Source organism: Grammomys surdaster, unplaced genomic scaffold, assembly GCF_004785775.1.
Source record: "Grammomys surdaster isolate TR1022 unplaced genomic scaffold, NIH_TR_1.0 193, whole genome shotgun sequence".
Lineage (NCBI taxonomy): Eukaryota > Metazoa > Chordata > Mammalia > Rodentia > Muridae > Grammomys > Grammomys surdaster.
Genome location: NW_021604638.1, coordinates 9950657 through 9978047, shown reverse-complemented (window position 1 = coordinate 9978047; position 27391 = coordinate 9950657). Strand labels below are relative to the sequence as shown.

Here is a 27391-nt window from a genome sequence, read left to right as displayed (position 1 = left end):
AGGCAGATCTTTGTTAGTTACATGCCAGCCAGGGCTACATAGTGAGACCCTATCTTTAAAGGAGTGGGAGTTGGAGGTAGGCCAGAGGCTGTGGTTTGGTGGTACAATGTTCGTCTAGCAAACACAGGGCACTAAACTCAGTCCCTAGTACTGCAAAAGAAATAGTAGACCATGTCTCCTGTTGAGATAGAATTGCCACAGGTCAAGATCAGCCTGTGTCTCAAATAAACCAAACAATAAATAATTACCATCTTTTTTCCAAGCTGAAACCCCTGATCTAGGAAATGCTTCTCTATTCTGACCACACATTCGAATCTCTGAAGGGGCTTTTATAAAAAACGGTCAGGTCAGCCATGGAGGCTTACGTCTATAATCTCAGAATATGGGAGACAAGACCTTGCTAGAACAATACAAAACAAAAATCCATGATGACTGGGTTCAATTGACAAACCACAAACCAAAGGAAAATATTGAGGGGAGGGGGAGGAAGGACAGAGAGGGAGAGGAAGGGGGGAGAATTGACACTCATCAAGTGTCTCAGATAATTCAAAGGAGTGTGCACGCTAGAGATCCCGGATGTAGACGGGTTCTGAAATACTTTTTCTGACCTGGTATCTCTATAAATGCCTCTCACAAGGCTGCAGAGGCAAGGAGACCCTCCAATGCTCAAAATATCCACATCAGCTCTATTTATTTCTGGCCCTGAAGGTGAGCTGGATGGCCAGCTTCAGACTAGCCACTGCTCTGGAGGCAGGGTGCACCACTGCGGCTTTGCTCTGGTGGTCACATACAGGCCTTCATTCATACTTGCAGAAATCCTTCAGTCCTTTGGGCAGGTGGAGCCCATCAATAGCCAGCCTGTGGACCACATTCTTCTGGATCACTAGTCGGCACAGAGTCTGCAGAGACGGCACTGTGGAGAGATGTCTGTCAAAGGCAAACTGGTCTGGGGGAGGCAACACTAGAGCTAGGATCTACCTCTGGGTCCCCATTTGCCATCCACTTGGGATTACCTTCTGCTCTCAGGCTGCGCCTGCCTGGCGGGGCTGCTTGTATAGCTGATGTAAGTCCTCTTTCTGAGGACTTTGGTCAGATCCGCTGACATTCTAACAGCCTAACTAACCCTCCCCCCCTTTGCTCAGCAGCTTTGTGTCTGCTGTGCCTATGCCCACAACACAGTAGCATAGTAGGTTCCAGCTCAACGAATTCATGACACATGACCAGAGGTATAGGTGAAAGGTTCGCTGAGCTACAATGAGCCAGACCTCTGATTTTAAAAGTTGTCAGTCTGAGTCTCAGGAGAGCCAAGGCTACTCAGAGAAACCCTGTCTCAAACAAACAAACAAACAAACAAAAAACTAAAGTTCTCAATCTGGAGCTTGTGACGGCTCTAAACCCATAGCTCCAAATCTCGGAACATTTTTCTAATAAAAACACACAACTCATAGCTGAATGTGGTGGCTCATGGCTAATCCCAACCCCCCTCAGGCTGAGGCAGAAAGGACTGTCAAAAGTTCGAAGCCTGCCTGGGCTACTGATCTAGAGCACCCTTGTCTCCAGAGGAAACTGGTCTCAGAAAACCAAAAATAAATAAATGCATAAAATTTTCAAGAAGCCTCGGATCTAAAATTAGTTTTAGAATCCCTGTCTTAGAAGCTGGGGCGTGTAGCACAGCAAGACTGCTTGTCTAGCACGAATGAGACCGTGACTTGGTTGGCAGGACAAAAAAAACACAAACTTGTGGGGCAGTGGTGGCACACACCTTTAATCCCAGCACTAGGAGGCAGAGGCAGGCAGATTTCTGAGTTCAAGGCCAGCCTGGTCTACAGAGTGAATTCCAGGACAGCCAGGGCTACACAGAGAAACTCTGTCTCGAAAAACCAAAACCAACCAACCAAACAAACAAACAAAAACAAAAAAACACAGACCCCTATCCTATTATTGAAACATCGTCAAAACCAAAAGGAACCTGCAAGGGCGTCTCAGTCAACCAGCTGAGATGAGTACACCGAGGTGGGCCCGCAGCCAAGGTGTGATGTGTGTCAAATCACAAGAGCTGGTCCCCAAGGTGAAGCCAGGCTTTGCATCTTCAAGACTAGTGCCGGACAGTCCCAGGCCTTGCTAGCTGGCTGTGGGGATCCTAGCAGGTGCTCGTTCCTACTCTGAACCAAAAGAAAGTCACTCCAGGGGTGGGATACCTACAGCCATACTCCAGCTGGACCAGGCGCACACTCTTGGTGGAGGCAAACACATCTACCACAGCGTAGAGGGGCTGAGCAGCGGGCAGTCCCCGGGCGCTGGGGCCCATGTCCTCCCCGTTGATGATGATGTGCATGTCGGCGGTCCCATCCTCACGGGGGCAGAAGAGAACACCCAGGCGGCTACGGCGCGCTGTGGGAGGCAGCACGTTTTGTTCATAGAGCTGATCTAAGAGGTGGCTATAAAGCCCTGGCCGGCTGCGGCCCACCAGACGGTCCCGGGGGATTCGGAACTGCTCGATGCGCAGATAAGGTTCAACCAGTAAGGCTTGGGGACCGCTGGGGACCGCTGCCTCTGCTTCTGGTTGACCTTCCCGGGGCACACGGTTGTGGTGGCGCGTGATAGCGAAGACCCAGCTGTGGCCAAGGCTAACCAAGTCAGGCAGTGAAAATTCGGGTACAGTGGTTAGACTGGCCGGGTCCAGAGCGGTCAGGCCAAGACGTAGGTGCCCGCACCAGCCCAACTCTTTTTCCTCTATCTCCACTAGAAATACCTGGCCGGGGGCCAGGGGCTCGCGACTGAAGCACACACCGTGGGCGAAACTCTCCACGCGTGTGGCTCGGGTCCCCGACGGGTCCATGCGGATGTTGGCTCCGTGCACTTGGTGGAAGCGGGTGGGAGGGGGCTCCGGGCGCGCAGGGCTCCGTGGGCCACCTAATCCTACATGTTCGGAGGGAGCAGCCATCTTCACTCCATGAAGCAGGCCAGCTTATGCCAAGGACTATTTTGGGCGGCGGGCTCAGATGGTGACCGCGGGGGGACCATGTAAGGCATTTCCCCCCTGTCTAACTTCCCCCCGGCTCTGCCCGGGGGTCCTAGCGCCGCTTTCTCGGCATGTCACCAGTAAGGGATCCCCAGGATCCAAGGGAACCTTGCTGTGAACACCAAGATCATCTGATCTCTGGCACCCAGACTAATAACCTTCAGGGCTGTGCACTTTAACCTGGTAATTGACCATTCCTGACCCTCAGGCCCACTGACAAAAAAGTGAACAATGAACAAACTGTCACGTGATGTAGAAGCTCACGTGACTCGAACTACACATGACTTCCAGTCCTAAGGCGCCTCCTGGAGAGCAAGGACACAAGGAAGCAGAGGTACGGAGATGCCCGGACTGGAGGGCAGCTGTCGTGGCTCTGTGGCCGGGAGTTGGACCAGGGTGGGGGCTTCCCCCGGAGATGCGCGCCATCTTCTCCCCAGGAACCACTGCACCAAAGCGCAAAGAATCCGGGGAACTGGTAAACATCCTCCACCGATGCTTCCTTCCGCAGATGCCCCGAGCCGCACTGTCTCCACTGCTCTTGCTGCTGCTCCTGTCCTGGGCGTCCCGGGATGAAGCAGCTCCCGACCAGGATGAAATCGATTGCCTCCCGGGCTTGGCCAAGCAGCCCTCTTTCCGGCAGTACTCCGGCTACCTCAGAGCATCGGATTCCAAGCACTTCCACTACTGGTACCCGGCCCTAGACCCGGGGCATGATAACTGGGGGGGCGAATTCTAACGACCCCTGGCAGGACGGGGCCTCTTACTCGTACCAATCCTGCCCTGTGCCTTTCCCAGGTTTGTGGAGTCGCAAAACGACCCTAAGAACAGCCCCGTGGTGCTTTGGCTCAACGGGGGTCCCGGCTGCAGTTCCCTAGATGGGTTGCTTACAGAGCACGGCCCCTTCCTGGTGAGTTGACCATTGCCCCCCTCCCCCATGAGAGAAGGCAGGAGACTGGGAAGAAGCAGGAAGAGGGAGGGGAGAAGGAACCTGTGGCCTAAGTTTGCTTTCCTTTTTAACAATTCTGTTTTCTTTTGTTTTATCTGACCCTTGGCCTAACTTTCTGTACCTCTTATGGAGTGTGACAATACGGAAAGCACTGTGGCCCCTTCTCTCCACCCAGCTGCTCACTGGGACTCACAGGACTATGTCTTTCCTCCCCAGATCCAGCCAGATGGTGTCACCTTGGAGTACAACCCCTATTCTTGGAACCTGGTACACCTGGAGCTGTGGGTCTCGTAGGGTTGTCTGGGTACTTGAAGGGACGGGGACCCCTCTTCTGCTCATTCCCTCCTCCTCCTAGATTGCCAACATGCTGTATATTGAGTCCCCAGCTGGGGTGGGCTTCTCCTACTCGGATGACAAGATGTATGTGACCAATGACACAGAGGTGAGTCTGTTGCCTGACCATTTGCCCCAATCCCCATTTCCCCAAAGATGGCTTGTTTACAGGGAGAGCAAGTCCACTTTTTTGCCCTGTCACGTGCTCTGTGGTAAACGCAACCAGTTCACTTCCTCTTATACAAAATAAAATGGGTTGGGCTCATTATCTCTGAAGAGCTTTCTAGCATAAACGCCAGGTCTCCTGACTCCTTCAATGTCATCCTCAGGTGGCTGAGAACAATTTTGAAGCCCTTAAAGACTTCTTCCGCCTCTTTCCGGAATACAAGGACAACAAACTTTTCCTGACAGGAGAGAGCTATGCTGGCATCTACATCCCCACCTTGGCTGTGCTGGTCATGCAGGATCCCAGCATGAACCTTCAGGTGCAGGGCAGCTATGGGAAGGAAGGGAGGCACCATGGTGCCGTGACCTAGGATTAGCGAGGTCAGCCTAGCCGCTTGTTCACAGCCTACTAGCCGGCCATTGGCTACTCCGGCAGCTCGCATGTCTCCTACAGGAAGCTCACCTGTCTCCCAAGCTGACACTTCTATTCTTTAGATTGCATGACCTCCCCCACCCACCCACCCCCACAAACCACTCTGGATTTCAGCTTCTAGATTGCAGGTCTGGGTTGTAGGTCAAGGGAGGGTCCCCTTTGTTCTCGACCTTCGGAAGAGCTGAGAACGTGGGTGTTTCACAGGGGCTGGCTGTGGGCAATGGACTGGCCTCCTATGAGCAGAATGACAACTCCCTGGTCTACTTTGCCTACTACCATGGTCTTCTGGGGAACAGGTAATGGGAGAGGGACAGTTGGGCAATGTCTAAGGTGGGGCAGTTCATGTGATCTCAGACCTGTCCTTCAGCTTATGAGATTCCTGCTCTGGCTTATGAGCAGGTAGGGGCTGGAGGTGGCCAAAGGGTTTGATGCTTAAAGGCCAAGAATAAAGACTAAGATTTAAAGAAACCAAGGAAGCTAGACATGGTGATACATACCTGTAGCCCAGCACTTGGAAACAGACAGAAGAATCCTGACTTTTAGGATAGCCTGTGCTACATAGTGAGTTTAGGATTTGAGCCTGAACTACATAGAAAATCCTCTCAGAAACATTTCCCCCCTTCTGTTTAAAAAGGCACTGAACAGGGCTACTTGTATGGACTAGAGGGCAAATCCCTGGAAGTTAGGTTTGGTAGCCTACACATCTTCCTCCCCACCCCCACCCCCATCAGGGTCTGATGGGAGGAAGGGAGGAGGCCATTGCACTTCCTAGCCTCTAGGGCCAGCCTCAGCCTCAGCACTTTCTGATCTGCACACAGGCTTTGGACTTCACTCCAGACGCACTGCTGCTCTCAGAACAAGTGTAACTTCTACGACAACAAAGACCCAGAGTGTGTAAACAATGTGAGCTTCTGCCTTCCACCCCAGTCCTTAGAAGTGGCTCACACAAGCCTCTCCTTGGGAACCTAGCTCTCTAGCTCCGTGGCTTCTCTTTGTGGCGGTACTGGGGATTGAACACGGGACCTCATGCATGCAAGACAAGCACTCTACCAACTGGGCTATAGCTCCAGCTCACCCCATTGGCTTTCTGTCCCAAAACCTTCTGATACTGCGGCCTCCTCTGGGAAGTCCAGTGAAGAAACTGAAGCCAAGGATGGTTAAGTTGCTTGCCTTAAGCCACATGGCAAGGAATAGTTGAGTTAGGGCTGGACCCAGATCTAGAAGATTCTTTCCAGTGAGCATTCTACCTGTGAAAAAAGTAGGTGAAGGGTGGTGTCAGGAGATGAGGTAGGACAGCACTTAATCCTGAGAGTGAGTGGGGAAGATCCTGAAGGGACATGGATCTGACTAACAGGGCGGTATGTCTTCATAGCTCGAGGAAGTGTCTCGAATTGTGGGCAAATCTGGACTCAACATATACAATCTCTACGCCCCGTGTGCTGGTGGGGTGCCCGGCAATGATAGGTAGGTGCTGCTGGGTGTGCCTTGGGCCGATACCTACTGCCTCTAGAGGCCCAGCACCCATCCTACCCTTTCTGTCCATTTGTCTGTCTTGTCTGTTTCTGACAGATATGAGGACACACTTGTGGTCCAGGATTTTGGCAACATCTTCACTCGCCTGCCACTCAAGCGGAAATTTTCTGAGGTATGCAAGGGTGTGGGCTCTCCCTGGGGGAGTGGGGGAGTTAGAGAATTAAAGGCCCTCTCCCCTTATGTCCATGCTCCCAGGCACTGCTGCTGCGATCTGGGAACAAGGTACGCTTGGATCCTCCATGCACCAACACCACGGCCCCCTCCACCTACCTCAACAACCCATATGTTCGGAAGGCTCTCCACATCCCTGAGTCGCTGCCCCGCTGGGACATGTGCAAGTGAGCTTCTGTAGCCACTCATGGTGCAGAAGGTGGCCATCAGCTGGGTTCGAGGGAGTCCTGTAACTAGGGCTTCTCAGGAGGGTGGCGTGGACATTTGGGGTGAAAATTAGTCATTCAGGATTTGTTGTTGTTGTTGTTGTTTTTTTGAGACAGGGTTTCTCTTTATAGCCCGGGCTGTCCTGGAACTCACTCTGTAGACCAGGCTGGCCTTGAACTCAGAAATCCACCTGCCTCTGCCTCTCAAGTGCTGGGATTAAAGGCGTGTGCCACCACCGCCCGGCTGTTCAGGATGTTTAATGGCCTTGGCCTCCAGCTTGATTGACAACCAGTTATCTCTGACATTTAATGAGTGGGCACTGCCCCGACTACGGCTCTGTTGCCACCTGGAGCTACCCAGTTCATCCTGTGACCCCTTTAAGTAGAAGGGTAAACCTAGCTCATCAGAGCCCAGTTAAGTGTTTTCCTGAGGGACCGGTGCCTTGCTCTGCTCCGTCAGACATGACCTGCCATTACCCTCAAACCCGCAGGTTCCTACACACTAAGCACCAGTTGTATCCCAGTCACTGAAACAACCAAAAAGTATGCCCACACACCTCCAGCTCCGGTTCAGATAAGCACATCCTAGAGAGAGCTGATATACCCAAAGTTGGGAATCGGGAAGGTTCCACCTGTTGACTGTCCCCCCTCAGTTTCTCGTTTTGTTTTTTCCCTGCATCCTATGCGCATGCTCCTGGCAGCTTCCTGGTGAATTTACAGTACCGCCGCCTCTACCAAAGCATGAACTCCCAGTACCTGAAACTGCTAAGCTCACAGGTATGTGTGTGCAGCACAGCAGGACCCAGCTCCATGGTAGCTGTAGGCGCTAGAGTAACACCACGTCAAGTGGGGCACCTCTGTAGAGCTTGTTCCACCACACCCTGGTTGTTGGTTTACGTTGCTATTATTCTGAGACTGTCTTGCTCTGTAGCCCAGGCTGGCTTTGAACACATAACAGTCCTATCTCCGTGTATGCCAATGTTTGGCTCTGGGAAAAGTTCTTGGCTGTGTTTTCCCTCTGTCTGTAAAAAAAAAAGCCAGTCTGGGTTCCACAGTAAGACTGTCCTATTTGGGGTATAGTGGTAATTTTCTTTTTTTTTTTTTTTTTTTTTTTTGGTTTTTTTCGAGACAGGGTTTCTCTGTATAGCCCGGGCTGTCCTGGAACTCACTCTGTAGACCAGGCTGGCCTCGAACTCAGAAATCCGCCTGCCTCTGCCTCCCGAGTGCTGGGATTAAAGGCGTGCGCCACCACCGCCCGGCTAGTGGTAATTTTCTAGTTGATTCATACTGGACATGTAGCATACAGCATGAGAATTTCAGGTTTCTCTTCTTAGCTGGGCTTCTGAATCCCTGGAAAGTAGGGCTTGAACCAAGGAAGGGCTAAGGGTCTGGGCCCAGTCCACACTCCTGTTCTTCCCCTTGTCCTACTCCAGAAATACCAGATCCTCCTGTACAATGGTGACGTGGACATGGCCTGCAACTTCATGGGGGATGAGTGGTTTGTGGATTCCCTCAACCAGAAGGTAAGATGCTGCTGGGGAGCTGGGCTGGCTGCCAGGAGAGGGCGAGCCTGGAGAGGAGTCTCCAGCCCTGAAATCTTGAGAGCAGCTTTGACCAAGGATGGTGGGAGCCACTGGCATTTGTCTTTCCCAATGGGACAGATGGAGGTGCAGCGCCGACCCTGGCTGGTGGACTACGGGGAGAGCGGAGAGCAGGTAGCCGGCTTCGTGAAGGAGTGTTCACACATCACCTTCCTAACCATCAAGGTAGGACTCTGAGCCTAGTGAGGGACAGCCAGAGCCAGAGGGAGGAGTGGTGTGACCTCTGCTTGCCCACCCTCTGGCCTTTGATCATTCCGGGTCCCCCGTGATGTATCGGGCGAGCTTGCAGGGTAAGGAGGAGGAGAGTTAAGGATGAAGGAAGTGCCCGGAAGTGAGGGGGTGACATGTGCTGGGGATCCAAGTTTCTCATAAAGCTTTACTCCCCAGGGTGCCGGACACATGGTCCCCACGGACAAGCCCAGAGCTGCTTTTACCATGTTCTCCCGGTTCCTGAACAAGGAGCCTTACTGATAGCTGCCGGGACCCATGGAAATCCGCAGTACCTGATCAGCCCTCACAGCCTCTCTCAGTGGAGAGGAGCCCTCCTTTATGCGAAATGCCCCCGTGGGGCCACTCCTGCTCTAAAACTGCCCAGACTTCCCACAGCCCTGTGCATCCCAGCCTGGGCCTCAGGGCTTCACAGACAGCCTAGCACCAAGCAAGCACTTTGTTCCGCCCACAGTAGGGTGGCCTGACCTCCCAGACCTGCATTAAAAAAAAAAAAAGCCCCATCCCAGGACCCCAACAGAGCTCTAGAGAGAGGCCAAGGAGAGGGGTGGATGGATTGTAATTGATGGTTGACTGATTGTGGAATTAAATCGGCTATAGCTTCCAACTGGGCTCTTCTCCGTGGCACCGGGACCACTAAGGCTGATGGGAAGGGGTGGGCAGGGGGTGCTGAGAAGACTCAGTTCAGTTCCTGAATGCCAGCTGCCCAGGTGGGGTGAAGGGCTCAGGCAGCTGCAGCAGAGGGTGGAGGGACACCGGAGTCCACAACGTTGACACCACGGTTCTTGTCAATCACTTCTCGAAGCCCTTTGGCAAAGTGGAGGTCAGCCCCAACGGTGACGAAGCCCTGTGGGAGGGGACAGGGAGCCTTGCTCACCAGTTCAGCTAGTGTGAGGGGTTTAGAGGAAGCAGATAGCACTGGAGTGTTGCAGGAACTGGAAACCCCTGGCCTACATGCTCCTTACCACAATGTACTTACTGCGTGGTTGGTCACCACCTCACGCACGAAGTTGATACCCTCAGGGAGGGGGATCTGCACCCCACGCCAGGTACGCTCTGTGGATGGAAGAGGCAAGCTCAGCCTGGGTGTTCATCAGCCCATCCGTGTTGTCGTGTGCACCCTGCCATCCACCCTGTCCCCACTCCTTCTTCCCACCCGCAGTCCCTACCGTTCAGCAAAGGCATCACTCCGATTTGCAGCAGCGTCTTCAGTGGAGCCTGTAGTGGGATCAGCTGAGGGGGAAAAAAAGGACACAGCGCATGCACATGCGGTTGTGTGAGCGGCCAGCTTGCCCCAGGCCTGGGCCCACCCATTGCCATCCCCAACTCACTGCGAGAGACTCCAACGCAGACTGATTTGAGTAGATTTGAAACCTGTGGGAGAGAAATGCACCATGAAACCTGGGAACTTCCTTTCCTTGGCCACTACCTAAAAGATGGCCCAAGTGACATCATTCCCAGCCCCACCCAATCATCCTTCCAAGTAGCTTCCATTTCCCAGGTGTGCATCCCTGAGTGACCCTCTTGTCACTGGAGCCCCCTTTCTTTAAGCATGCTGCTTTTCATTTGTCGGGAATGCCTATGTGCCATGCCTCTGAGGCTAGGTCAACAAGTATGGTTTGTTTTATCTAACAAAATTCAGCAGTGTTTTACTCCCTGTCAGATACCAAGCTCATTCAAAAAGATTACAATAGCACTGGCAAAATGGCTCAGTGTGGTGAGTAACAGGTCCGACTACCTGAGTTTGATCCCTAGGACACACATAGTAGAGAATGAGCAGGTTGACCTTTGACCATCACATGCACTGTGTGACATGTGAGTGCCCTCACACATAAATGTGTATGCACACAGGCATGCACATACACGAGTTAATTAGAAAAAAAAAAAAAGCCAGCTGTGGTAGTCCATAACTTTTAATGCCAGCACTCAGGAGACCGAGGCAGGTGGCTTTCTTTGAATTTGAGATCAGCCCAGCCTACAGAGTGAGATTTTTGTCTCAAAAGAGGTTTGAAGAGGTACACAATACTGAACAGATGGCTCAGAGGTCAAGAGGGCTTGGCCTCTGCTTCTCCAGAGGATCTGAGTTCAGATCCCAGCACCCACGTCTGGTAGCTCACATGGCTGGTAACTCTAGCTTTAGGACATCTGAAACACTCTTCTGATCTCTCCAGGCTCCCACACATACATGGCGCGCACACACACATTACACACTACACACACAGCACACACATATCAAATAGGGGGCAGGAGAAAGATGATGGTTCAGTGACTAAGAGCTCACACTGCTCTGGGGGACCAGCACCTATGACACACGACATGGAACTCCAGCTCTGGGAGAAGGCAATGCTCTGGGTACCTGCACTCACACTCACACATACAAACTTGAGAGCTGCCATGGTCATACAGGCTACAGGCCTTTAGTCCCAACAGCCTGCCTTTAATTTCCACACTCAGGGGGTAGAAATAGATTTCTGTGAGTTCCAGGCTAGCCTTGTCTACATATTAAGTCCCTGTCTCATTTAAAGGGAAAAAAAAGTCAGGCAGTGGTGGCGCATGCCTTTAATCCTAGGACTCAGGAGGCAGAGGCAGGTGGAGTTCGAGGCCAGCCTGGTCTACAGAGTAAGTTCCAATTACAGGATGACCAGGGTTACACAGAGAAACCCTGTCTTGAAAAACAACAAAAACAAAATGAAAGAACAAAAAGCAAAGAGAAAAGGAAAAGTTAAAATGCTGGACTGGAGACATGGAGTATGTACAAAGCCTGGGCTCCATTCCCAGGGCCACATAAATATACATACATGTGTGGCTGGGGTGTACACACACACACACAGGCACACAAGAGAGAGAGGAGAGAGAGAGAGCACCTGAGTAAAAGGTGCACATGTGTAGGGGTAAATTTGTACATGTAGAGGATGGGTCACACCATTCTCCATGTTTTGAGACAGAGTCCTTTTTTTTTTGTTTGTTTTTCGAGACAGGGTTTCTCTGTGTAGCCCTGGCTATCCTGGAACTCACTCTGGAAACCAGGCTGGCCTCGAGCTCAGAAATCTGCCTGCTTCTGCCTCTCAAGTGCTGGGATTAAAGGCGTGCACCATCACCGCCTGGCAGAAACAGAGTCTCTTACTGGCCCAAGGCTCCAGCATTTGGTTGAGCTGGCTGGGGAGTGAGCCCCAGGGATCTGTTTCCTCCCTAGTTCTGGGATCACAAGCCATTGCCTCTATGCTCAGTCTTTAAAGTGAGTTTTAGGACTCAAACTCATCCTTAAATTCATTCATATCAGCTATCTCTCCAGTCCTTGGGGTTTTTTTGGTTTGGTTTGGTTTGGGTTGGGTTTTTTTGTTTGATTGTTTGTTTTTGTTTTTTGAGTTAATGGTGTTTGCTTGAAACAGTATCTTGCTGTGTAGGTTAGTCTTGACTGACCTCCACCGCAAATTTCCTACCTTAGCTTCCCTGGTGCTAGGATTACCTGGCCGAGCTGCAACATTGTAAACCACCTAGTGACTCAGTCCTCACTCACAGCCCCGAGACTCTGGGACTGTTAGAAATTGTTACTGATGACGAAACTGAAGGTGGTCAAGTGAACAGCCGGAAGTTACACCGCTGTGTGGACTAGACCCTGCCTCGAGATTCCAAGGCGAGCCTCTACCCTGCACTGTCTCACTTCCACCGAAGCAGCACTGAACAACTTCTGTAGCTACACCATCTACTATGTAGCCACTAGTTAATGAACTGTGACTTCGGCAGCTTAACTGCTGTTGAATTATAATTATACAAATGTAGCACATGACCTGGGGCGATGCCCTTAAATACAGCCTTAGGAAGTACAAGGTGTTTTCCCCGGTATTTTGCACAGGAGCAAATGAGCCTTAGAAAGATATAATGTCTTGCATCTGGATTCCTGCAGAGCTGAGTTGATACTCAAACCAATGTCTCCATCCTCTCTGCTATGTGACTGCAGGAGTGTCGTTTACCTAAGCAATTTACTTGTCTCGAAGAATACCTGCTTTGCCTGCTTCTAGAAGATGAGAGAATGCAAGAATGCTTTAAGAAACCGCTGTTAGCCAGGAGTGGTGACCTGTGCCTGTAATCCCAACACTCAGGAGGCACATCTTCTCTGAGTTTGAGGCCATCCTGGTCTATACATACAATGCCAGTGCTACATAGTGAGACATTGTCTTAAGAGAAAAACCAATTTGGGAGCTGGGAGTTGTAGTTCAGTTGGTATAGTGTTGCCAGGCACTAGTTCCCTGGGTTCAGTTCCTGAGCATTGGATAAACAGGACACGGTAGAGTGTGCCTGTAATCCCAGCATACTGAAGATGCAAGCAGGATCATCTTTGGCTACACAGTAAGATAGATTTTGGATGTGTAGGTGCAGGTATATTTGTACCTAGCATGCCTGTGAAGGTCAGAAGATAGCCTCCAGGGCATTAGTCTGTAACGCCTCCCACCTTTTGTTTGAGACTGGTGTTTCTGCTGGTCTGGAAATTCACCACATAGGCCAGACTAGCTGTCCTCTAAGATTGCAACAATCCACCTGGCTCTGGTCATCATCACTGGGATTAAAGGCATGTGTCATGTTTAGCTCTTCCCGTTAGTTCTAGGGAGAGAGACCTTGTGCTTGCAAGGTAAGTACTTTACCAAAGAAACCGTCTCTGCATCCTGGAGTTCAAATCTCTCTCTCTCTCTCTCTCTCTCTCTCTCTCTCTCTCTCTCTCTCTTCCTTTCTTTCTTTTGAAACAGGGTCTCACTAGTTAACTCTGGGTAGTCTAGCCCTCACTGTGTAGACTACAGTGACCTTAAACTCACAGAGATCCACCTGCCTAATGTTGAGTGCTGGGCTTAAAGCTGTGAGCCCTAACACCCGACCTCGATTTCAGTTTGTGTAAGTACTATCAAGGACAGACCCCAGCTTATTGGAGGCTTACAGAAGAAGCTCAGCTTTAGCCCCGTGGTTCTGTTGAGCAGGTATCACTATCCTGGACCCAGCCAGGATCCTTATCAACTGCATACCTTCGAAGGTCCAGCTTTGCTCGAAGCGCCTTGCCCCGGAGTGTCAACTTAGCACTGAGACGGCCTTCCTGATGGAAAGTATGTGGGGACACTATAAACAGGAAAGGTCCACAACCCACTTCTCACCAGCCCCCCAGGTACCCTCATCCTGGGGTTCATACCATGATCATCTTGGACAGCTCAACTTCTGGCAGCATGGGCGGGGCTAAGGTGATGGTGACGCTGGCAGTGACGGAGATGGTGGTGCCTGTCGGCTTGATGGTACAACGTGGAGGGCTCGTGGCCTCTAGCTTCAGCTTGAGTGGGGAGTTAATCACGGTGGGGCTCTGGAGGCAGAGGAAGGAAGGCAGATCATAGTGGCCACTACGGGACGAAGCCTCAGCCCTTTTGGAGGCAATGGGTTGTAAGTACAGATGACATGGTGCCACCCCACCCCCTTTTGACCTATACCCTGGCCCCAAGAGTTAGTCAAAGTAGTATCCTTCCTTCCTTCTCTTGAGATGGGCTCTTGCTTTGTTGCCTAGCTGGTCCTGGAGAACCCTGGACGCTGGTGCTCCTCTGGCTCAGCCTTCAAGTGCTGAAATCATAACAGGCATCCTACCTGACTCACTCTCCTCCCCTCAATATTCAATTCAGACTCAAAACCCAAGTTGGGACTCCCCAGGTCCAGCCTTTTTGTTTAAACATCCCAGACCCGGCCTCCACATCTCTGAGCTGCTCTGCAGGCCGTATAATACTATTAAATGCACACGCTTACTCATTGCTAAGCGTGATGCTGAGCTGGGTGTGGTAGCAAAACCTGTAATCCCAGTCTTTGGGAGTAGAGCCAGGATGATCAGGCAGCATTCGGATCTATATGTATACATTTTAGCCTGGGCTAATGAGATCCGGTCTCAAAAACAAACATTCCCTTAAGCATGGTTCTGACCACAGCATATGTATTAGATCATTTAAGTCCCGAACAACCAGGTCTGCCAGGTACTGTTATTCCCACTTTGTGTGTGTGTGTGTGTGTGTGTGTGTGTGTGTGTGTGTATTTGTGTATCTATCACATGCACCTATATCCCTGCTAAAGGTCAACTTTAGGTGGCTTCCTTTATCACTTTTTTTTTTGTTTTGCTTTGTTTTTCGAGACAGGGTTTCTCTGTATAGCCCTGGCTGTCCTGGAACTCACTCTGTAGACCAAGCTGGCCTCGAACTCAGAAATCCACCTGTCTCTGCCTCCCAAGTTCTGGGATTAAAGGCGTGAGCCACCACTGCCCGGCCCTTTATCACTTTTTTTTTTTTTTTTTTTTTTTTGGGTTTTTTAGACAGGGTTTCTCTGTATAGTCCTGGCTGTCCTGGAACTCACTCTGTAGACCAGGCTGGCCTCGAACTCAGAAATCCGCCTGCCTCTGCCTCCCGAGTGCTGGGATTAAAGGCGTGCGCCACCACCGCCCGGCCCCTTTATCACTTTTATATAACCAGTATTATGTCTTGAGGCAGAACATCGCACTGAACCTGGAGCTCGGGGGAGTCTTGTCTCCTCACCAAAAGGGCTGCTCTTTACGTGGGTGCTAGGGACCCAAGCTCAGGTCCTCATATATTTAAGGCAAGCACTTTGCCAACTGAAGCGGACCCTCCGGGAAGTGGAAGCAGACAGGCTAAGGCTGTTCGAGGTCATGAGGTCATTCAGCTGCAGAGCTGACAGATGAATCCAGGCAGCCTTGACAACTCTGCCTGTGCGTTTAACTACTCAGCAGCTGTATGACAGAGATGCCGACAGCAATGACAGCATCGCTGTTTCCGGGGACACGCACTCTGTAGCAGATGCTCTTCTAATTACATGTGTTACTTCATTGGAAACTCATGACAGGCTTACAAGGTCGTATATGTAGGGGAGGCCAGCATGATCTACAGTCACACAGAGCCCTGTCATTTACAGAACGGAACTAAGAACATGTTCCCTAATGGCACATGGAAAAAAATATATTTCACACATACATATATATAATTTATTTTTATCTTATGTATGTGAGTATTTTGTTCAAATGTAGTTCTGTATATCACATGCACGCAGTGCCCTCAGAGGCCAGAAGAGGGCATTGGGTCCTCTGGAACTAAAGTTGCTGACAGTTGTTAGCCACCACGTAGGTGCTAGAAACCAAACAGTGGGTCATCTTTGAGAGCAGCAAGACCACTGAGCCATCTTTCCAACCCCACGGAGTATATATCTTTTTTTTTTTTTTAAAGAATTTTCAGACTAGGAATGGAACTTGGGGCTTTAGGCATGCTATACAAGGATTCTACTAGCTGAAGTATATCTCTAACCCCCTGTTTTACATTTTTAATTCCCTCTCTCCTCCTGCATTAAGAAAAGAGTAAGCAAATGAACATCCTAGTTTTCCCGAAAAGTCCCTGCGCTGGGAAGCACTGGTTCTCTCCAACCTCACAGCTGCTCTGTGAAGGTGATGGGACAAGAAGCACCAACCCTGCTTCACTGAGTGGGAAATAGATATGGCAAGGCGAGGGGGCTTGGCTGCAAGCAAAAGGCCTCGTCTCCTCCACAGCCACCACTGGAGACCTCGCACGTACCCGCCAGCTATTCCTTCACTGCTGTGTAGGTGGGGTAACCTCCAACTCTGGCCACACCCCAGCCTCTAGTCAATACTCACCTGGAGAACAATGCTCCCAAAGTAGGTGGCCCTTAGAAGCATGTCCAGATCACTTGGCACCTGGACAGAGGAATTAGAAACGAGACAGAGTAATTGGCCTCTCTATCATGGGCCCTTCTTACTTAGTTACCCTCAGACAAACCCTGGTGTACCTTGTCCCCAACAAGTGTCAGCTGCAGCGCTCCAGCCTGGAAATAGCTCTCCATGGCAGAATCAAAGAAGAACTCAGAGAAGGCCACGTACACCATCCTCTTGTCATCCTCCAGCTGAGGCTCCACCGCTCTGTTGAGGAGGCTCCAGTTGTCCTCCTTCAGAGGGAAGAATGCTCCCTGGAATTGGGAGGTCAGCATCAGGGTCAAGGCAGATTGGATCTGTGCCAGGCACAGTCAGAGGCCACGGGGAACTGGACTCTATGGCTGCTCTGGAGGGGCTCACAAGCTCATCTCTCAAAAAGCGTTGCAAAGAGGCTTGGAGGGCGGGAGGAACAGGGCAGAGAGCACAAGAAGCGAGTCGTGGAACTGGACAGATGGCCCAGATATTAAGAGCATGTACTGATCTCCCAAAGGACTGGATCAAAATTCCCAGTACCCACATAGGGAGTGGCTCAACAGTCTGCCAGTTCCAGGGGATCTGACTCCACCTTCTGTCCTCCTCCCGCCCCCCGCCCCCGGCACTGCATACCCATGGGTACACTTACATACAAGTGGGCAACACATCGATATACATAAATAAAGAAGCCCAGAAAGAAACAAAGAATGAAAAGAAAGGCAGCGGGGTCCAGGAAAAGTAACCCGGCAAAGGAGGGCTCTGGATGACCATGGGTCCCGGGGCCACAGTAATCCCAGCTGCATGGCTACCCAGTTCCAGGTACTCATTGTCCATCTCTACTTGTGTGATTTTGAGATGTAGCCCTGGCTGGACTCAACTTCGTGACAATCCTCCTGCCTTAGTCTTTTGTGTGTTGGAATATATCAGCACATACTACCGAGTTTGAGGCCAGCCTGGTCTACATAGGAGCTCCTGGCCATCTAGCACTACATAGTGAGACTATGTCTTAAAAAACAAACAAACAAACAAACAAACCCTGAAACCTTACAGGCTCAGGATGGCTTCCCTACTTCTAAGCACATGTTGAGCAAAATAAAAGAAAAAGTCTCAATCCAATTCAAAGACACCCCAGTAGTTCCTGATGGTTTCCTGGCCAGGGACTGAAGGGGCAATAATCCAGCTGGGAGGGATCTCACCTGGTGAGTCCAGCCACTCCAGATGTCAAAAATGCTGGAAGGCAGTTTGAGTCATCACTCCAAGGCCAGAGAAGAAAAAGTCCACTAAGCTGGTCATGGGTGGATGCTTGTCTGAGCCTGTTAAGGATGCTAATGGGGTTTGAGGTTTGATTCAGTCGTGTGTGTGTGTGTGTGTGTGTGTGTGTGTGTGTGTCTTCTAAGACAGAGTCTCTCTGTGCAGCCCTGGCTGTCCTGGAACTTATTGTGTAGACTAGACTGGCCTCAAACTCACAGAGATCCACCAGTCTCTGCCTCCCGAGTGCTGAGGTAAAAGGCACACACCACCATGCCCAGCTTGATTACCGTGACCTTCTTTCAGCCTTATCCTGATTCTCTGCCTGGGCCATGTAATGCTGAGTTGTGTAAACTCGGCTTGTTCCCACCAGGAGGGAATTGTTTCCTCCACCCATGGGCCCCTGGTCCCTTTCTCGTCTTCCCTTCCCTCTCATGTCACTAACCAGGCATCAGCCAAGGACTCTCACTACTGGACATGAAACAAACGGAGCTACTGATAACTCCCAGGGTCCCTTAGACAGGGCCCACTGGAGGGGTACTCCAACTGCCACACCTGACAACTTACTCAGCTCCAAGAAGCCAGATTGATAGCTACCTAAATTCCTTCCCTGAAGGCAGTTAGAGTTACCCCCTTGGGGTAGGAGGGAATGAGAAGGTAGAAACAGGCCAAGTGGAACAGAAACCCCCACAGACCCAGCTGTGAGTAAATTCTAGCTGGGGGCAGGACCACCAGAGAGGAGCCTCTCTGCTTCCTGCTTCCTGGTTATCTGTCACTCCTGCCTCAGAGCTATACCTGAAGAGGGGACTGAAAGCTAAAAGGCTCCTGGCCACTTCATGGGTGAGCTGACTGGACTGACTGGCTCCTTCCCCTCGCCACCCTCATTTCAGTCATCATTCCTGGAAAAGGCCCCAGGCTAGCACCTCGAGAGTACTGTGCTTCCAGGGACCCCTCCTACTAGCTGGGAATTCTACTCTTTCTCTTAAATTCTCTGTAATAGAATACTTTTTTTGAGACAGGATTTCTCTGTATAGCCTTGGTCATTCCGGTTTGTACACCAGGCTAGCCTCAAACTCAATGAGTGCTGGGAATAAAGGAGTTCACCACTACCACCCAGCTCAGCTAAAATACTTATTTCTAAACTCAAAATAAAAAAATAAAAAATAAAAATAAAAATAAAAAAATTTAACAATACAACTGGCTTTTCATACCCATAAATTCAACCATAATTAAAAACAGCAGTTGCAAGCTGGAGAGATGGCTCAGTGGTTAAGAGCACCAGCTGTTCCTCCAGAGAATGTGGGTTCAGTTCCCAGCAACCATATGGCAGCTCAGGGCATCTGATACTCTCTTCATGCATATGGTACACATACATACATGCACACAAAACCACCCACACAGAGAAAATAAATCTTAAAAAGAAAAAGATAAAAAGAAGCATCCGTGCCTTTAGTTCTACCACTTGGGGGCAGAGACAGGAGGATCTTTGTGAGCTTAAGGTCAGCCTAGTTTACAGAGTTAGTTCCAGAACAGCCAGGGCTACATAAAGAAAGCTTGTCTTAAACAAACAAACAAACAAAAAACAGCATTGTCAGGCCTGCAAGATGGCTCAGCAGGTAAGGGAGCTTGGAGCCAATCCTGAGGACCCAAGTTTGATCCCAAGGACCCTAGGAAGGAGGAGAGAATCAACTTTCACAAGCTGTCTTCTAACGTCCACATGTGTACTACGCACACACAGGCACATGCACGTGCGCGCACACGCGGGCACACACACACACACAGACACACATTATATCTATCAGTGGATGTTTGAAGATTATTTGTGACATACATGGGATACCATTTTAAATAAATGAACTTGAACATCCTTAGATCGTGGTGTCTATGGAAGGCTTGGATTCGATCTCGGAAACTGAAAGAAGACTATTAGCACCTGAATCCCACGGTCAAGAGCAGGCAGGAGACAGGCAAGGCATAAGCAAGCCCCTGAGGACTTCTGAGGAACTACAGAGGTCCAGAATGAAGTTAGAAAAGTGGGGCTCCGGCTGGAGAGATGGCTCAGCAGTTAAGAGCACTGGCTGCTCTCCCAGAAGTCCTGAGTTCAATTCCCAGCCACCACATCTGTAATGAGATCCGATGCCCTCTTCCGGTGTGTCTGAAGACAGCGACGGTGTACTCACATACATAAAATAAATAAATAAATCTTGAAAAAAAATTCTTTAAAGAAAAAGAAAGTTAGGGCTCGACCTCCAATCTAGGAGGCTGAACCTAACCCTGCAGCAGAAACAGGAGCCACAGCAGACCAGAGTGACCCCTCAGAGCCCTGCTCGGCCGCAGAGAGGCGGGCAGCCCATCAGCAGTCAGAGGTCACAGGCACCAACCCAGGCAGCTCACCCGGAATTCCATATCCAGATTGCCGTTGGAGACCACAGGATCCTTCAGAAGGGAGTAATCAATGCCGACGAGACTATCCACAGAACTACGCACTGCAGAAAGGGGCTCGGGTCAGTCCAAGCTGGGTGACACTGGGTCCTGGGGTTAACCTTTCTGTGTCTGTCAATGATAACCAGTGACATCCCCCTCCCTGAGGTCTTATGAAGATCAAATTGGCTTTAGAGCCTGGTGTGCTGTAGGTGTTCAGTCAGGAGGCCGTTGTCAGATCTACTACTAAGCCTATTGTAAGGTTTTCATCAAGTCACTAAGCAAGGAGGGGCTGGCAAAATGACTTCACTGGGTAAAGGAGCTCCCCTCCAAAGCTGTGCAAACCCGAGTTCAATCCCCAGGACCCAGAGGAAGGAGACAATCAATGTTGTCCTCCAACCTCCACACGTACACCATGATACAGATTTGAACATACGCACGTGCACGAGTGCACACACAGTTATAACGTGTTTTAAATGTTTAAGATGGCTAAGGAGTCATTCCCCTGCCTCCCTTTTCTTTCTTTTAATTTTCTTTTTTCTTTTGGTTTTTTCGAGATAGGGTGTCTCTGTGTAGCTCTGGCTGTCCTGGAACTCACTCTGTAGACCAGGCTGGCCTCGAACTCAGAAATCTGCCTGCCTTTGCCTCCCAAGTGCTGGGATTAAAGGCGTGCACTGCCACTGTCCGGCATGCCTTCCTTTTCAATCCCCTTTACCCAACTATCCAACAGGCCTGATAGGTCAAGATCCCTGACCAGCAGTAGACACACATTGTGGCATGGGAAGGGATTCATGTTAATTGATCACACATGAAATGCAAGCCGACGAAGACAAACAGGGGCCCTGTGGTCAGCAAGCATGTATTTAACTCCTGGTGGAGGTGTTGCCAGTCAAACGACGACACCAGAACCACAAGAGAGTGTTTACTTACCTTAGATTACACAGTAAGTCAATGACATCTCTGAACCCAGGACCGGTCTATGGCTGGACTGGGAAGGGACTCTCTGAGACACTGTATGATAGCAACATACAGCTTCCTTCTATCCCCGGCCCCAGCTCCAGTCCCCACACTGACTCACCGGGCACCGTGTCCAGGAGGGAGTTGAGCAGCACCTTCCCAGCGTGGTAGAGCACAGGGCAGATCTGGGGGACCAGGCGAGAGTCAGGGATTCTTAGAACCAGGCCACCCCTACTCTGCTACCCAGGCCTGCCATAGCCCACACCTGCTGGTTGAGGAGGAACCGCATCCCAGAAGTGATGAACGTGGAAAAAAAGTTATACATCCTCCTGCAAGGAAAAGAGAGCCTGGGTTAGCCCTGCCGTGACCATGAGCCAGGCCCAGGAGAAATGACAGTGCCCAAAAGGAACAGGTACAACAGGGTTTCCTTGGTCCCAGCCAGCTCCTCAATAGAATTCTCCAGGACCCAAGCCCCAGCCCCTGACCCTCAAGCCTCACCAGCCCCCTGACCCTCCCCTGGCAACCGCCTCACATTCTCAAGCCTCTCAGAGACTCCCACATCTATTATATACCCGAGATGCCCTCCCCAGTGTTTCTGCCCTCTGTGGCCTCCTAACTGGGTCCAGATACCTCCTCTTCCAGGAAGGCTCCTCAGATCACCCCCACCTAAATCTCACCACCCTGAACACTACCTTGGTTCTACTTCTTGGTCCTCACGACACTGTTTTAATCCTTCTAGCCAAGCTCTGAATGCTTCCTCAACCCTTAGGGCCAGGGACACGCTACACTTGTTGAGCAAACAAAATCTGACAGTGTGCAAACACTGGATGACAAATCTACCAGGTTTTTAATTCAAACAACCAGCACCCAGGATCCAGGATCTATCGTGTTACTTTTCGTTATTGTAATTGAGAATGCGATACAGCCCCAACAATGCATGCCAAGCCTGTGAGTTTCAGGGTGTTTTTTGGCATAGTTTGACAGATTCTCATTCTATAGCCCTGACTGACCTAAGATGACCTAGTCCAGGCTGGCCTCCAACTCATAGAGACCCACCCGTCTGCCTCCTGGGTGTTGGAGTTTTAAAGGTGCATACTTCCATGCCTGCCTCAAGTTTTATTGCTAAATTCAGGTACTGAGAAAAGAACCCAGGGCTGCATGCTTACTAGACAGGCACTCTACCACTGAGCAAACTCCATCCTCGGACATACTCCTCCCAACACTTAGACATTTATCATATGCCAGGGACTGTCTAGATATTCTGTATCACACAGTGCTCACAAGGATCTGCTAAAATAGATTTCATTCTCTGAGGCTCCGAGCATCGGTGACTTGCCCAAGTTCATACAGCCTGGATGTGGCGGAACTCGGATTTGGACATACTCAGTGAGACTCCTAAGTTTAGTGCTTTCCTTTTCTACACCAGGAAGTTGGACTGTGGGGCTCAAAAGCTGTGTCCTGGGGCTGGGACTCACCTGAAGGTTCCCCCGAAGGCCATATTCATTTTAGACACAGAGGCCTCACAGGAGACATTGGATACTTTAATCCGACCAGTGGAATCCTGGGAGAGCTGCAGACCTGTTTGGATGGACACACCCTCGGCCGAGGCATTGATATAGCCTCCATCATAGCTGTGAAAGTCGGTTCATGTTTACCCCAGTGGGAGATTAACCGAGGTTTCTAGCCCTCTCTTTACCCCATACAACACGATACTTTTTTTTCAAGCGTGTACAAAATGTTTGTGATCATATACACCCTCATTGCCCTCTCATGCTCTTCCGTGCCTGAACTCTTCTTCCCAATATGACCCACCCTGACTTTTAGTCTGTTTGTTTGTTTGTTTGTTTGTTTGTTTTTTTAAAAATCCAAGGAGTTTAATTAGCCTTGTTTGTATAACCATGGGTGTGAAGTTATGAAGTAGAGAACGAACAAAGTCCCAGTGTCTATACCACTCTAGAAAAATGACTTCCCCCTCCCTCACAGCCATTCACTGCCTCAAGCCCCTCAGCTCTGGATGGAGACTCATAAACCCTCTTGAAACCTCTTCTTGACCTTTGCCAGACAACCTTCCAAACCCTCCTCTTGAATGGAGAAAATGAAACCTGAGAAGGCTAAAGGACACGGGGCCCCAGCCACCAGCCCCACCCCTGAGGGTTCAGGGTCCTCACAAGAACCAGTAGAGTAGCTGCCTCCGGAAGTGCAGCCCCAAGGATGCGTTGGAGATGTTCAACCACAGATCCTGGTCCGGCTGGAAGTGGAGCTCTGAGGATATCAACTGCAGGTGTGTGACCTTCACGCTACAGAGGACAGGGGTCAGGGTCAGTGTGGGGACCAAGGGGGACTGACTCACCTGGCCACAGGGACCCATCCCTCCTCTTCTAACTGCAAGCTGGGCAATCCTGGGCAATCTAGGTGGGTGGGATGGAGTTTTCCCTTGCCCCTCAAGAGCCCAACCTGGTTTATTCACTCTCTGGACCCAGAAGTTAAATATTGCCTTCCTCATTTATTTTTTTAAATGTATTTAATAGTTAAAAGATGGGGAAATTGGTGGCACACGCCTTTAATCCCAGCACTCGGGAGGCAGAGACAGGCAGATTTCTGAGTTCGAGGCCAGCCTGGTCTACAGAGTGAGTTCCAGGACAGCTAGGGCTACACAGAGAAACCCTGTCTCAAAAAAAAAAAAAAAAAAAAAAAGATGGGGAATTGCTGGGCATGGTGGCACACACATGCCTTTAACCAAAGCACTCAGGAGGCAGCGGTAGCCTCCTGATTTCTGGGTGAGTTCCAAGACAGCCAGCACCATACGGAGGAAATCCTGTCTCAAAACAAAACAAGATAAAAGACCGGGAGTGTCCATTTGTTATTCAGACTGATCTTGAATTTGTGAGCTCAAGTGATTTTTTTTGCAGGAATTTCATATGTATTTATATTATATTTTACACACACATAAAAGCTGGGTATAGTTTCATTTACATATATATTATATTATTATATATATAATATACATATACATAATCCTAGCTCTCAGGAGGCAGAAGCCAACCAGTCTCTGGGTTGAAGTCCAGCCTGGTTCACAAAATGAATTCTGGCCAGCCAGAGCTGGCTGAATTCTGGCCATAATAAGCTCTTGCCTCAAGAATAAAATAAATAGGAGCTGGAGAGATGGCTCAGCGTTAAGACCACTGGCTGCTCTTCAAAGGGACCCTGGTTCAATTCCCAGCACCCACAAGGCATCTCACAACTGTCTATAACTATCGTTCCAAAAGGCACCAACGCCCTCACACAGACATTCACGCAGACAAAACACCAATGCACATACATTAAAATTAGATAAAATCCTAAAAATAAATAAGTAAAAATTCTATGGTCTTGCTCGCACCCCATGCCCTGCCCACACTGTGTTTGCTAGACCTGCTTTCGTCTTTTTGTTTTTTAGTTTTTTTGTTGTTTTGTTTTAAAGCCCAGTTTGGCCTTTAACTTGGGATCCTGTCCCAGACTCCTGACTGCTGGATCGCAGGTGTGTGCCAGGCTCAGCTTTCCACCTGGTCCTCTGACTTTTCCTCCATCACTTTAACTCACCCCATGTCACAGCCCTTCTGTCTCCCCATCCTAGGCCTCTCTCTTTCTGGCGCCACGGCGCCACCCTATGGCTAAACTCCACCCTCACCCACAGGTAAATTCTTCCAGCGTACCTCCGCGCTGTTCTTCGGTCCAAGCTTCAATTCTACTGGTTCGTATTCGTGGGCCCGCCTACCTCCAGTCTTTTTACCTAGTAGTCTCATTTAATTGGCCACACCCAGCACCTTTGAGACCCCGCCCCCAGGTCCTACTTACTCGGAGATGTTGTAGTAGAAGTGGCCCTTTGCGCCGTACACATCTGGGATGGTGATGGTCTCCAGCTCTTGCTCCAGAAAGCGCAGCCCCTCCTGCTTCACTGAGGTAGCACGGAGACACTCAGGTCCCACGCCCGTGGCCAGGTCACCCTACCCGGTCCACGTCTCCCGCCGCGCGCCTTACCCAGCTCCAGGGCCGCGGAGGTGACGCGGATCTTGCAGCCCGGGAGCTCAGCGTGGGCACCTGTCAGGAGCGCTAGGAAGAGGGCCTGGAGCAGGGCCATGGCGACCAAGCCTGGGGGCAGGGTGAGGTCGGGTCGCAGGTGTCCTCTGGGAGGCTCAAAACCCCACTCTTTGGACGTGCAGCTAGAACAGGGTGCTGGCCCAGACCGTTACTCCCCATAAAACTGTTTGGGGCACTCGGAACCAATCATCTTGTGTCTGTTTGCCTGATGCAAAACAGAGGTTCCGAAGCATGAGAAGACTTGCGCTTTGCCTCCAAAGGATTTGGGGCTCGGTTCCCCCATGCAACTGCCGCGTGACGGGTTTGGATCTCAGGAGGATGACACCCCCATCCCCCACCACCACTTTCCCTTTTCCTTCAGAGGAGGGCGTGTGCTGGCTTGTACGTTGGTATGGCGACGACCACAAGCACATTCCTGCTGTGTGGCTTGAGGTCTCCCAGGCCGCGCGCCGGGGTGGCTCCGCTGAGCGCTGTCCCCTGGGTCCCCCGGCCCCCCTAGCTCCTAAGTCTCAGCTATAAGGCATTCAGTCTGGTGCCCCATCCCAGCGCCCTCCTTCATCCACTCTCCTCCCCACCTGGGTTTAGTGCGCCACGGGGCTCAGGAGGGTCTGGGGATGCGATGGGGACGCGCCCCAACTCACTTAGTAGCGCGGTCACGTGGGGCGACAGGCGGCGCGGGGGATCCGGGCGGCGGGGTCTGGCGGGTAGCGCGGGACCAGCAGCCTTTATAAGTCTGGGCCTCCGACCCCCCTCCTCGCCACTCTTCTCCCCTCCTCCTTGGGGGCTGGGAGGGGACGGGGCGGGACGCTGGCAGTCGGGAGGGTGGAGAGGCCTGTGACATGCCTGCCTGCTGTCTGAACAAGTGGGGGATTCGCTCCTAAAAGAGCGAGGAAAGTGAAGAAAGCGGCTAGCCAAGCCTCTGCTGTCAGATTCCAGTCACACAGCTCTTCCTGCGCGCTCTTCAACAAACGTTTTTGCGCTGCTGCGGAGCCTCAGTTTCCTCATCCAGCACCGAGTGCCTCCTTATGGGCGCTCCCACTCAAAGCCAGGGGAAGCCAGTAGCAAGCCTAATTTCCCTTCTTTTCTCTCACAACCATCTCCCGCTGACTTTCTTATGAGGCCTTAACCTACTTGAGGATTTTAGGGTCCCAGGGACCTTCCCCTATTGGAGTAGCAATCATCCCAGAGGGAGACTGAATTCTTTAGTGACACCTCGGGGCTGGCTGCTCTGCACAGTGCCCCTCACCCCATGCACCTCCCGCACAGCTCCGAGCACCGCAAAGGAAAACCTACAATAGACGCTGGCTGTCTTTCTGTAGCCATGCGGGCGAAATAGGAAGGGGGAAGTGATAAAGATGTTTACTGAGCATATACTTAACACTCAGCACTCCGACAGCTCAGCTGACCCAATAGTCTTGTTTTGTCCAGGACCTTCCTGGATTCAGACCTGCGCTCGAGAATCCACTCAGTCCCAGGAGAACCAGAATGGCTAATCACTCTAGATCTGGTTTTACCTTCTTATAGTCTGTGAGGCTGCCTCTCTTAGGAATTCTCTCTGGCAGGAAACTGGAGGTTGAGACAATTCTGTCACTGTTACTGGAGCATTTGTTCCTAAACAGTGTGAGGCAGGGTTGGTAGCCCAGGAAGATCCCTAGACTCTGAGAGACCACCGCTTACATCCTAGGGTGTCAGTCCTTAGGACCCTTACTGAATCACTCAGATGATTTTCTCCGTTTGTTTGTTTTGTTTTTTTGTAGGGGAGGGAGGGTTGAGATAGGTTCTCATGTAGCCCAGGCTGGCCCTGAATTCTCTGAGAAGCAGAGGCTGATGGATCTCAAGTGAGTTCTTAGGCCAGCCTCGTCTACAGAGGGAGTTCCAGGACAGCCAGGGCTGTTACACAGAGAAACAGTCTCAAAAAAACAAGAAGAGGAGAAGGAGCAGCAGCAGCAGCAAACCTGGGATCTGGCTTGCATCTCAGTTCTGGGAAGCACTGCCTTGCCTGCTTGCTTGCCCTTCATCCTGCCTCTGCACACTGGCCTTTCTAGTCCTTTGGGCATCCCCCTTTTTCTCCCTCAGGTCTTTGCATTTGCTGTTCCCTCCTCCTAGAATGCTCTTCCACCTTCCTAAAGTTGGCTCCTGTCATTCTGTCCTCTGGTTAAATGGGGCCATTTTTCAGCAAACTTACTTCCTTGCTGACTTAGCACTTTCTCCCAACCACACAGCCCAGTTATCTCAACCCTGTAACCCTGGCTGGCCTGGAACTCCCCAAAATATATAAATTATATATATATATATATATATATATATATATATATATATATATATATATATATATA

The 27391-nt window shown here is 50.7% G+C and overlaps 3 protein-coding genes across 5 annotated transcripts; 1 reads left to right on the top strand and 2 right to left on the bottom strand.

The window, feature by feature from the left end:
- Positions 1-674: 674 nt before the first annotated feature.
- Neurl2 (neuralized E3 ubiquitin protein ligase 2) lies at positions 675-3423 on the bottom strand. Its single transcript, XM_028769568.1, has 2 exons — positions 2203-3423; positions 675-913 (listed from the first exon to the last, which is right to left on the bottom strand). The coding sequence occupies exons 1-2, from the start codon at positions 2942-2944 to the stop codon at positions 798-800; spliced, it is 858 nt and encodes a 285-aa protein (XP_028625401.1). The 5' UTR covers positions 2945-3423; the 3' UTR covers positions 675-797.
- On the top strand, positions 2412-9245 carry Ctsa (cathepsin A). Of its 3 annotated transcripts, XM_028769564.1 has the most exons (16): positions 2412-2520; positions 3231-3356; positions 3531-3709; positions 3818-3929; positions 4185-4235; positions 4324-4410; positions 4631-4786; positions 5104-5195; positions 5718-5802; positions 6272-6363; positions 6469-6544; positions 6628-6770; positions 7511-7586; positions 8243-8332; positions 8471-8575; positions 8798-9245. In XM_028769564.1, exons 2-16 carry the CDS (start codon positions 3303-3305, stop codon positions 8879-8881), a joined length of 1482 nt encoding a protein of 493 aa, XP_028625397.1. In that variant the 5' UTR covers positions 2412-2520; positions 3231-3302; the 3' UTR covers positions 8882-9245. The 3 variants fall into 3 exon arrangements, with proteins under 3 accessions (XP_028625397.1, XP_028625398.1, XP_028625399.1); XM_028769565.1 differs by lacking the exon at positions 2412-2520 and having other exon boundaries at positions 3088-3356; XM_028769566.1 differs by lacking the exons at positions 2412-2520; positions 3231-3356 and adding an exon at positions 3398-3418.
- Positions 9179-25919, bottom strand: Pltp (phospholipid transfer protein). The gene is made up of 16 exons (XM_028769567.1): positions 25697-25919; positions 24996-25106; positions 24813-24912; positions 23147-23275; positions 22454-22609; positions 21244-21307; positions 21100-21163; positions 19995-20086; positions 16457-16633; positions 16305-16364; positions 13812-13976; positions 13651-13718; positions 9970-10012; positions 9808-9871; positions 9618-9694; positions 9179-9485 (listed from the first exon to the last, which is right to left on the bottom strand). Exons 2-16 carry the CDS (start codon positions 25093-25095, stop codon positions 9363-9365), a joined length of 1482 nt encoding a protein of 493 aa, XP_028625400.1. The 5' UTR covers positions 25096-25106; positions 25697-25919; the 3' UTR covers positions 9179-9362.
- Positions 25920-27391: the final 1472 nt, after the last annotated feature.

What these genes read in the sequence shown, in the direction of transcription:
- Neurl2 (XM_028769568.1), bottom strand. Translation starts at nt 2,944, where the DNA reads ATGGCTGCTCCCTCCGAACATGTAGGATTAGGTGGCCCACGGAGCCCT. An exon ending in GGTCCAGCTGGAGTATGGCT is followed by an intron (nt 914 to 2,202) that starts GTAGGTATCCCA and finishes ATCTCTCCACAG; the next exon opens with TGCCGTCTCTGCAGACTCTG.
- Ctsa (XM_028769564.1), top strand. Translation starts at nt 3,303, where the DNA reads ATGACTTCCAGTCCTAAGGCGCCTCCTGGAGAGCAAGGACACAAGGAA. An exon ending in ATCCCAGCATGAACCTTCAG is followed by an intron (nt 4,787 to 5,103) that starts GTGCAGGGCAGC and finishes GGTGTTTCACAG; the next exon opens with GGGCTGGCTGTGGGCAATGG. An exon ending in ACCCAGAGTGTGTAAACAAT is followed by an intron (nt 5,803 to 6,271) that starts GTGAGCTTCTGC and finishes ATGTCTTCATAG; the next exon opens with CTCGAGGAAGTGTCTCGAAT.
- Pltp (XM_028769567.1), bottom strand. Translation starts at nt 25,095, where the DNA reads ATGGCCCTGCTCCAGGCCCTCTTCCTAGCGCTCCTGACAGGTGCCCAC. An exon ending in AGCTGTCCAAGATGATCATG is followed by an intron (nt 13,719 to 13,811) that starts GTATGAACCCCA and finishes ACTTTCCATCAG; the next exon opens with GAAGGCCGTCTCAGTGCTAA. An exon ending in CTGCGTTGGAGTCTCTCGCA is followed by an intron (nt 9,872 to 9,969) that starts GTGAGTTGGGGA and finishes TTTCCCCCTCAG; the next exon opens with CTGATCCCACTACAGGCTCC.